At 40.2% G+C, this 14904-nt stretch overlaps 1 protein-coding gene across 1 annotated transcript; it reads right to left on the bottom strand.

Annotated features, from left to right (window-relative positions):
* Positions 1-15: 15 nt before the first annotated feature.
* On the bottom strand, positions 16-12627 carry ndufa11 (NADH:ubiquinone oxidoreductase subunit A11). The gene is made up of 4 exons (XM_071543203.1): positions 12508-12627; positions 7202-7294; positions 2463-2585; positions 16-1794 (listed from the first exon to the last, which is right to left on the bottom strand). The coding sequence occupies exons 1-4, from the start codon at positions 12584-12586 to the stop codon at positions 1682-1684; spliced, it is 408 nt and encodes a 135-aa protein (XP_071399304.1). The 5' UTR covers positions 12587-12627; the 3' UTR covers positions 16-1681.
* Between the last annotated feature and the right edge of the window lie 2277 nt (positions 12628-14904).

The following is a 14904-nucleotide window of genomic DNA, read 5'->3' as shown; positions in this document are numbered from 1 at the left end:
TCAGGTTTTGCCTGGAGTTTCAAATGTCACAAAAGGCGGTTCACTTTGAAGTGGGGTACATCAGCATGGTAGGCTGCACACCTAACCTGCTCCAGAGTGGGTTATGTTCAGGCTATCGGATACAAACCTAAAAAAGTCTGCTCACCTCTCAGCTCACCATGCCAATCAGCTCACAATCGCATTACCACTCCTAGAGGATCCTGTGGACTTTTTAAAATAACCTTTATTCCAAAATTTTGCCATACATTTGGGATACTACTGAATTAAAGAATAGGAAGGGCTCTTCGCAGGGCAATGGTGTGTAGAGACCAGCAGAACCCCTTTGCTTTCCACAATGATTTATTATATCAGAGATAATAAATGCTTATAGCATTTCAAGCCATTTTCCCACTCTTAACAAATAGCAGAAAGCTTACAAGTATATCGTAATGATGAATATATACCATTTGCATGTTAAGTGTGCAGAAATGCTTTCATACAATTCCCATAATGAATTGTGCAATACATTGCATATAAGGCAGACTTTCTGAATAGAAAACCTTTTCACACCCTCAGTGTAATGACTCAGTTGTATCAATGAAAAGTATGCCTACTGTGCCTTAATGACGGGGCAGTGATAACCATATTTATTTACACTATCTGTAATTTTCCTCCTGCAATCTTTCCTAGCCCTGGCCCCAGCGTTACTTTTCACTGTTGCAAGGTTTTTGTATTGCTCCTATCTATTCATGATAATAGTTTGTTCTACTTGGGAAAACATAAATGTTAGTAATCCATTTCCTTTTGTTGCTTATTTTTATATTCTAGTTGTGTGCTTATATTCTATATTTTCTCTTCCCGCTGAATAATATTTCTTTTGCTGCTGCAATGACCTAATTTCCCCACAGGGATCAATAGTAGCACCTCATGTTAAATATGCTGATCTGTCCATGTTGCATGTGACTGGCCATTTGTTACAAATGGCCCCGCCCCTTTTATGTGAACATAATCATAAATGGATCAGAAAATCCTGGGTTGACAGAGCAAGCCGATAACCAATAATCTAATCTTTGCGACACCAGTTAACCAGGATCGCCATTGGCTGGTTTTGTGAAGCCAGCTATCGCAAAGAAACCCTGACCATGTTAAAAGGTCTGTGTGTAATTTTGGGTCCAATGCTGGCCTCTATCATTCAGCATTGTCATTGCAACAACACTCTGTCCTCCATACAGCAAGACCATCATCAACATGGTGGCGCCGGTTGGACTGTTTCAGAATCAACAATTAACATTCTATCTGTTGTCCTGTTGTAAATGGTCAGGTCCACTAATATTTTAGCTGTTTGGAGGACTATATACATGCTGAATTTACCAGAACATCCTACCCATTAGTATTAAAGTCTCAAATTACATTTTCTGATGTGTTTTTTGCTGATAAGCAAGGCAAAAACAAATTGCCAGATATTTTAATGGACCTTGGCCTGGTAGGAGGGCCTTCAAACAACAAAAACACACAAGAAATCTCGGCAGCGCGTGCGCCGTGGTTGTTCACTTCACTCACTACCATTAGGAAACCACTGCTGATATTTACAAGTCATATTATGCTTCAGTAAAGCAGAAATATTACACACTTAACCTTTAAACTTTTTATTCCAGGAATACTTAATTTACAGAATACATATGAATACACATCTTTCTCCTCCTCAGAGTTTGGGTGGTCCGGCTATCCTCCATCCCTCCATCTTGCCGATCTTTGTGAAGAAGGCCAGCGTTCCCAGACCCAGACAGGCTGATGTACCGGTCATAGCACTGTGGGCTGGAGACAGACACACACACAAAGGACATAGGGTCTTGTTTATCCATCTATGCATGCATGTTGGTCTGTGTGTTTGTCTCTGTTGTGGTGTGGGGAGCTAGTTTGATGTTTGATGTTTCTTGTTTTCTCTTGGTTTTTTACTCTCATGTATGTTCCCTATTTTGGTACTTTTGTGATGTCGACACTACAGGATCCCTGGCTATGTTTCCATACCAGAGTAAGCTACCTACTGGTCATACTAGTTAAGTTGTTATTTAATTTAATTCCGATTAAGCTGTTTACATGAACCTTTGATACCCTTTGACTGAGTGTGAGGGTATCAAGGATGATATGATAGATGAATAAACCAGTTAACAGATTATCTCCCTTTCCCTCTGTGACTGAGCAGTAATAACTTACTTACAGTGCAAACAAATCATGATCCCAATAGTAATACTAATAGTACTGCTCACCACCATGTTTTCTGTTGACATCAAAAGTGTCAAACTCCTACCATCTCTAAAACACTGAAGAAGGCTTGCAGACTGAAAGGTTTGTGTTACTTGTTACCCCGCTGCTGCTTTTTGCAATCCATTGAACACAGACCTAAAACCAGGTTAGTGGAGTAACTGGGTTAAGAAGGGTTACGGTAACTACAGTTATGGTAGAGAGCTAGAAATAATACTTACTCCTGGCTCCGAGGAAGACCCCAGAGGCGCAGCCCCCGATGAAGTAGTTCAGTGGGTCGTCGGGAGCTTCACGAGCCTGAGCACTGAGACACGTTGCCATGCCAAAGATGGCTCCCAGGGTGGCTAGTACACACACACAGACACACAATCCATATCAGCATTACATCAGCATTTCATTCCGATTTTCCTTCCACAGTGGCTTATGGATTCCAAAATTCACCATCCACTTTAATTTAGACCAAATTGCTTTTCAGTTAAGAGCCTGGCGAATACTGTCACATTGGTAGACAAGATGTTGGTCCACTGTAGTTAAAACAGTTTCCACTAACCCCAAAACAAAAGTCAATTTTAATCAGTGGTTCTCAACCCCACTCCACAGAGGTCCAAGAGTCCGAGAGGTTTTTCAAGGTGCTAGTAGCTGATTATCCTAAATACTTAAATAATGTGCACACTTAATGTTTTCTATCTACCATTTCTGTTTCATGTGCAAGAGTATATTTAGAATAAATTAGTTGGCATTGTTGCATAAAAAGTCAAATTGGCATCAGCTTACTTGTAGACTAACCAAATATATATAAATAAAATATAGCAGTAAATGCAGGGAGAGAGGCAGTGCAAAGTCACACTTTGCAATGAACTGAACCAAGTAATTTGAGGTTGCCAACAGACTTACTTGCTAACGGAGGTAAATACCATATTGGGCTATGTTGATATGTCTTTAAAGTTTTAAAGCCGACCACTAGAAGGTGACAGAAACCGCAACACATTTGTAAATAAACCCACAGCAAAGCTGCTGGACTATGGAAGCTCCAAAAGACAAACCTAGTGAAGGACCGTGCATAAAGGCTAATAGCTAAGAAAAATTTACCTACAGAGGATTGTCACCGGTTACCAGACTTACTTTCGCTCGAAAATTTCTAGTCTAGTATAACAAAATCAACAGACTTTCTTTCAAAAGTAAATACTCCTTTGTTATTATAACATAAAATATCCCTGCACTGTAGGTTACATAGGCCAACATCAACAGTGCAACATAAAATGCAACTTTCAGTGGCTTTACTCCAGGGCATCAACATAAAATGCAACTTAAATCATGTACTGAAATCTTCCACTAATGAATAGGGCTACAAATCTTTCTATAAACAGCCCAAGTAGTGATGCGCGAGTCAATCCGAAGCCCGCGGGTGGGGCGGGTTAGGGTCGATTGAAGATAATATTGAGAACGAACGGGCGGGTTCGGATAGGCTATGTTGATGTGTCGGATCGGGCGGTCGTGGGTTGAAAAAACCCTGACCCGCTGAAGAGCAAGTTGTTTTGGTCCTACCGGCTCTCCTCCTCCTCTCCTGCTTCTGCCAGTGTGACTGCAGAGTGACGTCGGGCTCCTCTGCGGCACACCGCCACAATATCGGCACGGAAGCCAAAAATCAGGTCAATGTATAGAAATTGATCCAAATCTATCTCTAATGTGCCAATGTGCGTCATCACGTCATGTCTGTCATTTGCCGATTCACAGACCAGCAGAGCAGCAGCAGTAGAGCCAGGAAGTGAAACTTTAAATTCCACAATTTGCTCCATACTCGCTCCAGCTGTGATGTCATCGCAGATTGACATGTAATTCTGACCACTGATAGGACAGATACTCTCCAGGGAGATCGGACCCACGTGGGGAGTAGGGGGACACAGAACCGAATGAACCGTGGCACACATGCGCGACCCGAACCGTGGGTGAGATTCTTTTCGCGATTCTTTTCACCCCTAGTATTTGTCCTCTCACATGCTTCCAAACACACGTAGATTGAAGTAAGAAAAAAAATTATATGAAATGTTAATAAGAACACTAAGACCGTACGCAAGTTTTGTGAATGAGGCCCAGTGACTACGACGGCCGATTTCACTCACAAGTTCCTCCTCTATGGTTTAAGATGTGTTAATCAGTGCATGTTGGAAGACTGAAGACCTGAAGACTCTCTGATCTCTATGGACCATGCTTGAGAACCACTGCTGTAGACCCAAAGTATTTATTCTAAACTGCATGGATAAGAACTTTTGGGACAAATGTCAAAAAAATAATTTCTAAAAGATTACAGTATTTATATTGCCTGCATGTGGGCCAGTGATTGCTGTAAACTGCAAAAGCACTGATGCTATAACTGGTAAAATATGGTTGAAAAATTACACTGAAACATTAATGCAGGAAAAAAAGAATACAACACAATACAACAATCAATATTATTGTTGCATGCCGACATGTTTCATTTATTAACGTTCTTGACTTTTCATGTGGTCCAGAGGAGGAGATATTTAAGCCAACCATGTCTCAGGCAGGGGTATTGCCTCCTAACTCTTCCTGCTCCAGACTGAGGCCAGACAGCACACTTGTATTACTGGACCATATTTGCCAACACTTTAGTATCTGGTCAATTTCAGCATTCAATCCTGGTATTATCTGTGCTATCAGATCAAGATAAATTCAAGAAGTAATAATTGTTAATGCTGATGTTAATTGACATAGAAATAAATAAGCTTTTCAAATCAGAACATTTTGTCGTCACCATATTTTTCTAAAAAGCTGAATTTGTGTGAGCAAGACAAAGAAAAGTTTATCTGTATCAGTTGACAGTGATGACAAGATGCTCTGATTTGACCACCGCCCTAGTCAAGCCATCTGAAATTATGCTCGTTAAAAAGGAAAAAACCCAACTTGGACGCTCTTTTACTGTTGGATCTCATCAACATCTCAACACCTGTGATTTTCAGTGCATTCCAGGAGTTATTTTGTGATTAAGTGTTGTCATTTACTTTGGTGCTGTGCTGACTCCCTCAGCCTGCCTTGACTACCTCTACTTCAGTTAGTGATTTCCTACATTTTCCAGAACGCTTTTAACACGCACCAGAGAAGGGGCGTGAACTTGTTGCTTTCAATCAAAAGGTGGGCATATGGGCATTAGGGCTGTGCAAAAAAAATCGATACAGCTGAGTTTTGCAATATTTTTTTCCATGATACTGTATCAATTTTCCAGCCCCTCGTATCGATACATTAAAAAAACAGATTTAAATGTCCTTAAATTTCCCTCAAATCCCTTTGAATTAAATAGTTTTGACTCAATTTGTCCGCTGAGTTATCAATATAATGTGATGTACATATTAGACTACCCAGGTGGTACACAGCAAGTTGTAATTTCAGCTCTATTTTTAAATTTTCAGTAAATTATGTAGATTATTGCAATGTATCGCAATATGTATCGTATCGCAATGTATCGTGATACAATCGTATCGTGACTCATGTATCGTATCGTGAGGTCCTTGCCAATACCCAGCCTTAATGGGCATATAAATATAACCAGCCAGTTTACTAGTTCATGAACATTGGAGGCGCATCTATGATCGTAGCTGTGCCTCTTACTCAAAACATGTCTTGCAGCAGCTTTGCATTCTGCTACCATCGGTAGAGAAACTGGTGTCTTTGCCTCTCCTTTCTCTAGGATTGTTGAACGCCAGTGCAAAATGGCGGCTCTAGAGAGAAGCCCTTGCTCTTGGATTCTAAGGGACTGACAGAAAAACCTGACGTTTACCATTGATGTTTTTGATATCTGAAAAGTTTTCTGCTATTAAGCTCCACTCCACTGCATCAAAAATGCATCTCCAAACAACAAAATGGGCCCAGGAATGCAAGGTAAATTTTTTTGTTTTAGAGTGGATTTTTCCTTTAAATACTGATATCACATCTAAAAACCTCAACCTAGTAGGGCTGGACCCGAATATTCGACTATTCGTTGGGTTTATATGTAATGATCGCTGCTTGGGTGTCTATATAGTGACGTCACACTTCCGCTCTTGCGGAGTCAGAGTTTACTTTTGTATGGGGAAGTCGCTTGTCTGAGCCCTTGTCTCTAACTTTATGTTATACCGTAAAACTTTGATTAAAAGCCGAGTCCCTTTTACTGGCCAGGTGTGGCTGCACGTTTTGACAAATTAAGGCCGGTCTCAATTAGAAGCCGGTTGCCATTGACGCTGTGAAGCAGTTTTTTTTTTTTTTTACTTGCATTCAAACGTCAGTCACGTTTGCTGATCGGCATGGCGGCACAGAGAAAAAACTACGACCTGAAATTCAAGCTGTCAGTTGTCAAATTTGCTGAACAAAAGAAGCAGCAGAAAGACATTTCTCCGTTGATCTTTTTTCGGCTTTCATCCTTTCTGAGGTACGCTACCGGTATTTAGATACAGGGCTCTCCCTCTCTCTCTCTCTGCTTTAGAACGTAACCGCTGTGAAACATGCAGAAAATAACGTTTAATTTCTCTGATTCACCGTCTTTCTCGCGACCACCGCTCCCTCTCTTCATTCACTTTCTAGCTTGCTCGCTCGCTCTCTCGCTCTCTCTCTTTTGTGCGAAAGGAATTAGATGCCTGTCCCAAATATAGGCCGGTTGAGTTCAGTGTTTGAAGCAAATAAAAGCCTGTGCAATTAATTGAAGTTTTATGTACGTTAAGTATGTTTTCAGCGCTGTGTTTTTGTGAGGAGGAACTGTGACTATGTGTGAACTTTGTCGGGTGAACTGCTGCCCGTGTATGGAAAGCCAAGCAGTTTGAAGGTGCGTGACTCTTAACACGACACCCCCCCACCCACCCACCCACCCCCTGGCCGAAGCTTTGAATATTCGCTGTTGATTACTACCGAAGCTCCGAATCCCAAAAAATGGTATTCGGGACAGCCCTACAACCTACTGGGCGCTAATATTTACCCATGGTGACAGTCCCGTTGGTGGCCCTCTGCAGCGCTGCTACTGCAGAGTCAGGCTGGAACGCTACTATGTGATAGGCTGAACCGACCAGGCCTGAAACACACACAAACAAAAAAACAAACAAACTTGATTAATTCATTGGCCAAACTCACCAGCCCTGCAACAAACTGCAACACAACTTCACAACCCTGGACAATTCAGTGTGCTGGACATTGGATCTGGGATGTAATCAGGACAACACAAAGCAGGAAACTATGGAGTAAAAGCAGAAAGAGAATAAAGACAAAGAATTTCAATTATCTCTGCAATAAATTGTTTTAATTTGAGTTTCTAGATATTTTCCATACAGTCTCTAGTTTTGTCACAGAATGTTTATTTCCGCCCAGGAGGGGCAGTTTGAATGGCTCCACCAGCTAGCATCATACATGCATGCGTGTGCATGTAGCACAACAGAACCGGAAACATAGGAGCCAGGGAGGGTATCTGTCCTGGGCGCCTATGGACTTCCTTCTGCTCAATCACTGCCAACAACTAGAGAGCAACATTGTGCAGAAGATTAGCTCACAGAATCACTCTGACAGAATGAAAACAACGGTTCGCTCGCATGGCAGGCAGTTAACGCTAATGGATGCTACAGAGTAGGGCTGCATGATATTGGAAAAAACTGACATTGCAATATTTTTTTTTCTGCGATATATATTGCGATATGAAAAAATACAGGAATTGTCACCAAATGACTTGAATAGCTCTATCAAGCCTTGCCCCTTTAAGAAGGTGGCCTTGTGGGTAACCTGCACGGGTGACATAGTAGGAAGTGAGCGTGTTTTTAGCCACAGCCAGAGTGAGTTGCAGGATGCTAAGTAAAGTTACCATAGGTAGCGGGAAAAGAGCTTAGAACATCACCGAGAGGCCGTGCATTATGTTCTCTGCTCTACTGAAATAAAGTGCCAGTTAGGGGTGTGCCATATCCTATCATTCACAATAATACCGGTTAGGGCTGTCGCGGTGAAGGAATTTCCCCTGCGGTGATTTAGGTTGGCTCAACAGCGCGGTATACGGTGTATGCGATAAGAAGTCGCCGGATGACGTCACATGCTAATTTGCATATCAATATATAACCTACAGTCTCCACTCGTAGTGGAGGGAGGGGGGCTACACTGTGTGTGGGAAGCGCTGTGATCATTAGACCTCTCTGGATGACAAGCAAGAAGAGCAAACCGGCATCAGCCGTACCAATTTATTGGCAAATGCTTTGGGATTTTTTTTTCATTCTGTATGAAATCATTCCGAAGGAAGATTGCTACACGAGTGTTTACATGAGCGCTAAATATAACAATCCAAATCCAGCACGTTTTTAAAAGATGGACCTGCGTCGGTTATTTCTTTACTGCTGTTCTTTCTGATGAAGCAACAGCTTTATCAAAACATACGACTCCATAAGTGTCAGAAAAAGACGTTTTGTTTTGCCCCCGCAATGATTGGGTCCATTTGTAATTTTCACCGCTGTAAACCGAAACTGGCCCAGAGAGGCGGAATCAGGACTTATTTCACCACCTCAAACAGAAGCACCCGGTTCAGTACGAGGAGAGCCAAAAATCCCGCGAGGAGAGCTCAACAGCTACTGTGAGTAGGGCTGGGCGATATGGACCAAAAATCATATCTCGGTATTTTTAGACTGAATGGCGATACACGATATATATCTTGGTATTTTCTACGAAGTGGGCTAAATGTTCAGTTGTAAGTAGGGCTGGGCGATATGGACAAAATCAAATATCACAATATTTTTGACCAAATACCTCGATATCGATATTGCGACAATATTGTAGGGATGACTATTGGTGCTTTCACAAAATATTTACACAATGAGATTTTTGATAAATAATCATCAGTAATGTGGATATAATGACTAAGTGGGTAAAGGCAAATAATAGAACAGCTAGAACAGTCTGGTAAGTTCAGAAAATGACATCACTTTATTGTAATGCAGCCTTTATAACCAAGAAATGCCATATCACAATATTACAATATCCAAAATCTAAGACGATATCTAGTCTCATATCACGATATCGATATAATATCGATATATTGCCCAGCCCTAACTGTGAGTTCAAAACCAAGCAGACAAAATACATTGGTTCAGCACAGCATCGCCGAATCTTTGGCAAGTTGTACTCTGTGTGACAGAAAAAGCAAACGCTGGAAAGATATTACCGAAGCTGTCACATTTTGTTTGGCTAAAGATATGATGCCAATCCAAACAGTTGAGAAGGAAGGCTTCAAACAGCTTATTAAAAAGCTGGACCCTACTATTTATATTTTGTACAGAATCTGAATCTCACTCTGAGTTACCGTTGTTTACAAACTAAAGAACTGAGAGATAATTTTTGTTTAATTTTTACTGAATATTTGAAGGCAAACTTACGTTTATGCTGACATATAAAACTATAACACTTATTTTGTTGCAATTGTATGTTCTTGAAATTAATAATAAAATATTTTTCAGTATTTTGTCATATCGTCAAGAATATCATTATTGCAGAAATACCCTGAAATATTGTGATATTATTTTAGGGCCATATCGCCCACCCCTAGTGCCAGTTCTCCACTGCAGAGTTGGTCCGGACTCTTAGTAAAAAGCTTGTTACCGGCTACGAGCCAGGCTAAGCTAAAATAGGCTGGCACAACACCAGAGGCTTCCCAACTACGGTTCGGAGCCGCGAAAGCTGGAAAGGTAACATACGCTACTCATATAACAAACCCTTAAATCAGAGTAAATTATGTTATATCAGACAGACTTCTCTTGTAGATTAGTCATGGAAAATGAGAACCGTGCGAGTTTTCCTTTTGTATCAAGCAGCAAAAAAGTTGTAGCATGACGTGTTTGAGTTAATTTGCCTCACTTGATATCGCACGTCCTGCAATGTGACTACTGCGCGTGCGCACATCGCCATGACGATGCTGAAACGATATATCGTGCCGCCCTACTACAGTGAGTTGGGGGCTAAATGTGTATTGTTAGCTTATTACATTGTTTTGTGGTGGTGCTGTATTGCTCAGCAGAAAACTGAGCTAGACTCAATAGGGCTTACTAGCTATATGATAATCTAAATCTAGTATTGCTAATGCTTACAATTTATTTTAGTAGCATTATGATTATAGACGGGGACCAACATGGAAATTCCATATTGACATCAGCTGCACTTTACCAACTACCAATAATTTTTTCAAAAGGTTTATGTGTAATTTCTGGTGCAATCCTGGCCTCTATTGTTCAGCGTTCAACACTCTGCCCTCCATAGCGAGACATCAACATACCGCCGGTTGGACTGTTTCAGAATCGACATCATGTTTTACCGAGTCGGTGCACTTTTGTTTTTGTTCGATGGACATTTGCCGTGATTAGGATACTAACATTACCATGATTCCTGTCTGTGGATTTTTGGAACATATTGAAGGTAAGGAGTCGCTAATTTCTGTGTGAAGCAACACTACTTCCCCAGCACATTCCCCGCTCCAGTAAAATTCTGAGCTGTTTGGAGGATTGGGCTATATAGGCCTACATGCCGAATTTACCCCGCTGATTAATTAGCAATTAGCCTAAGTCTCAAATTATATTTTCCAATGTGTTTTTTGACGATAAGCAAGGCAAAACAATTGCCAGCTTTTTGAACCGACCTTGGCATAGTAGGAGGACCTTCAAATAACAAGGTCTTTTTGTGTGCTAAACTGATATACAGTTTATAGTATTTTACAGTATTACAGTATTTTGACACCCACTTCCAAACACTGATGCTGGTTATGTCAACCCATATCTGAATCCTCTTGTATTGGTGCCCACTACCAAATATAGTAGACTGTAATATTTGGATGGTTATCCAGAGAGATGATATTTGTGATGTATTTGTGTTGGGGCCTTTTGGTAATTACTGTCAAAAGAGGCTGTGTGCCCCTCTAACAGACAGAATCTTCGCTACTCTGACTCAAATAGCCAAAATAGATTGCCAAAACAGTTGGCTATTTGCAAAAACAGTAAAGCCTAAATGCTGAGCTCCCTGCTGTCACTCAGACTGTCCCCTAGGTGTCGCTAGTTGATTAGTTGAATGAAAAAAAAATAAAAACATAAAAATACCCCTCTCTTGCAAATCTGGTAAATAACTTGGAGCATACAGATAAGACTAAATCCAACATTGTGAGAACTTCTCTAAGCTGGATGAAAAGTTACCAGCAGCTTCTTCTTCCCTCTAGGTCCGCTGCAGGTATTTTCTGTTATTCAACTACAGCACAGAGTATAATTTTGCCAAGCTATCAATGATGACCCTAACCCTAACCCTAGCCCACTAAGATAATAACCCTGAACAACACCTCAATGAAGTGCAGAGGGAAATTTTCATCATCACAGTTGGTAGCCTAACATCCCTAAAAAAGGCTGTAAAATGGTAGGTAATAGCCATTACTCCAATGTTTAATCACAATGACAAAATAACATGGTAACAAGGTATTTTGCCTAGGCAAATAATCTAATTTAATTTCTACCATTAGCCTGCTTTTTGCAGTGGGACTGTTATTGCAGGGTATTCTCCCTTTATGTTGCTTGGAGCTCTGCGAATGTCTTTTACACACATACAGACCATGCACACACATTCAGTGACCAGCAACCTCTAGTTAATTTCCATAACTACCTACAAAACACCTGTGATCAGGCCAACATCTCTTTATATTTGCTGTTTGGATAGTCAAGGACTACCAATAGTCATCTGAACCAATTACTGTGCACTGTGCGAACATGCTTCAATATCAAAACGACTGAAGAATCTGACACTGGGGCATTACAGACAATATAACAGACTAGCAAAATCCAGAATTATGAGAAATTTTACCGTAGCATTATTGTACTATGACTTCCTGAACATGGTATGTGGGACTTTATGTCAAACTAAGATAAAGTGTGATTGCACTTGGGAGTCGGGACCGGCTAGCGTGTTTCCACCGGTTGGGCTGAAAACAGGAAGTTTCAGCAGCGGAAAAAACGTTTTAATTGTATTAATTTAGAACAAGTTTCTGCATGTTTCTAGATTGTAGACCAAATACAGTTTAAAGAAAGACTGACTGTAGAATCACGTTTGACCTCCCCACTAACAAATGTATTGCTTATTAACGGTAGTAGCAAGGGCTATCCTGCTAGCTAAGTAACGCTATCGTTAGCTAAAACATTAGGTCATTCAGTTAGTTTCAGCTGTCCGGTGTTGCACCCCGCATCTTTAGCCAGCACGACTGAGTCGCGCCATGATGGTGATGATAATATTTACCCAAAGCCGTGCCGAGTTTGGTTGTGATCCATGTTTTTTGGACGCAGTCTGTGCCCTCTTGCAAGTCCCAGTAACCCATTTTGGACTTCACGTCAAGGACACACACATACACAGCAGAAGGGAATTCTCGCGAGATCTTCTTCTTCTTCTTTATTTCTGCGGTCGACTGGACGCTTAGGCGTATGGCTGCCCTCCACAGGATAACGTACGCTTTAATCTTAAAAGCTTCAATATACTGTATTTTTGCAGTCTTCAGAAATTCTATTATTCTCTCTCCAATTGAATGTTGTTTTTCATGATCTACCAGTCATGTTTTTAAAGAAAACTCAACTTTCAGCTGATTCCTTTCTGCTGAATCGTGTTTGCACATATTATGCCTCTTACCACATTCACATTTAATCCAGCAATGACAAACAGACACAACCCAGCGTTTGGATAGAAACAATAACCCAGCATTTTAGGTTGTAGCTACATATTGAATTGAATTACATAGACCAAGTGAACTGAAATGACACTGATTGTGTTAGTTATATTAGTTTAAAAACAAACAACACAAAAAACATAAAGAGATTTAGGCTATGTTTGATTCCCTCCCCTTGCTGCTCTGGTGGCTAAATAATTTACAGCATGCAAATAAAACTAAATCCGATGGATCAAAACAGCAGCGGCTTCTCTATAGGCTGCAGGTTTTATCTGTTATTCTGTTATGATCTGTTATGATCATTGATTGCTAGGCAATTATTTAAAAATACAACCTAGGTATCTAGACTGTATTTTTTAATTACAGTTTTTAAATTGCAGTAGTATCTACAGGGGTTGGCAGCCATAGGCCTACATGCCACAGACTTACAAAACATTAAGATAATCTTTAAAAAAAATTATTACCATTACTTACTAAATTACTAACTATTACTAAAGTTAATAAAATGTGCACAGATTTTTTAAGCACTTGCTTGATTTAGCGCCTACAGCAAGTTTCAACCTGTTTCCACTCACTTGCCTTAATTAGCTTGGTTGAATTTACTTGGCTGCATTTGATTTAGAGCGTATCTATGTTCCCAGGGTCCTAAGTTCCCAAGGTCCTATGTTCCCAAGGTCCTATGTTCCCCAGTTCAATATTCTGTTAACACACATTAACCCTCTTATTGTGTTCCGGTCAAATTTGACCCGTTTCAAGTTAAAATATTTCATAAAAATTATCCAGTTTTTTGTATTGGAACAAGGCTTCAAAACAGCTATATAAACACAACAAAACCAATGGTTATCATTTTATTTGATTTTGAAGGTCTCTAATATCTGTTTTTACTTATAACTGACACATTGAGGATTAATGGTATGTCAACAAGCTCTCTAAATTCTTAGAATAGGTAGGCTACAGTTCATCACTATCTAAACTAGATTAACTATGCCAGGCTAAAATTAGGCTACATTTGTAAATTCTTAGACTGGGTGAAGTTCTAGTCAAAGCATGAAACTACATTCAGCAGCAGTGATGCTCCTCTCTCAATAGTTATGTTTTTCTTCTTTAAATTTCCAGCAGTATAGATGCAACAGAGGCATATTTCATCTGTCATCTGCCGTTTACCCTTTAGTCCAGCAGATGGCAGAGCATGCCAGTTTGCTAGTATTGTGAGGGTGTCAGTGTAATGCATGCATGGCGACAGCACATGCCGAATCCATTCAAAGTTTATTTTATCATACCGTTTTTAAATATAAAATAACCTACCAAGTCTTGCAAAGTGTTTTATTTTTACTGGTTCTGCTTGTCCATTTTATGTTGAGAGAAACATGTTGGTGTGTTAAGAAAATTTGCAAACTACAAGAGTACACATTTGCAATATTGCTTCCGAAAAATTCAAAGATTAGTTACACCAATAGACAAGTAACTACCAACCAAGCTGAAAACTGCAGCCGTGAGCCTCACCAAACACAGTATCTGCAAGCTGTCAAAGACGAGCAGTATCTTGTGCGTTCGATACTACCACCATGTTGAGTCGAGTTTGAAACATACAGGCACATGAACACAAGCAATGTTTTTTTCAGTGAAAACATATCCATCAACTTATCGTCCCACAAAGAAAGAGTAGTTTTGTGGTAAATCAAGGTGGCAAGGCTCTTCTGGCAAGGCTAAAGACTCTAGGTGATCGTGCTTTTACTATTAGGGCCAGGGGTGTAACACAAAATTCTGGCCCTATACACAAGCAGTCTCTTGATCCATGTCTCTCACGCATCTTTTGAATTTTTTTTTTTACAAATAATTGAGCCAACAACTGTACACATGAATCTGTAGTGGTTATTAGGGTAGTTACTAATGAACTGTTCATACCACATTTAAACAAGTAATAATAATCTGTGATATGTGCTTAAGTCTTTATAAGTCTTGAAATCTCACTACAT

Source organism: Centroberyx affinis, unplaced genomic scaffold, assembly GCF_046629955.1.
Source record: "Centroberyx affinis isolate AG114_WGS23_722 - 3 ecotype Tasmania unplaced genomic scaffold, CSIRO-AGI_Caff_v1 ptg004263l_1, whole genome shotgun sequence".
NCBI lineage: Eukaryota > Metazoa > Chordata > Actinopteri > Beryciformes > Berycidae > Centroberyx > Centroberyx affinis.
Note: the sequence above shows the minus strand (reverse complement) of the source record. Positions and strands in the feature narration are given on the sequence as shown.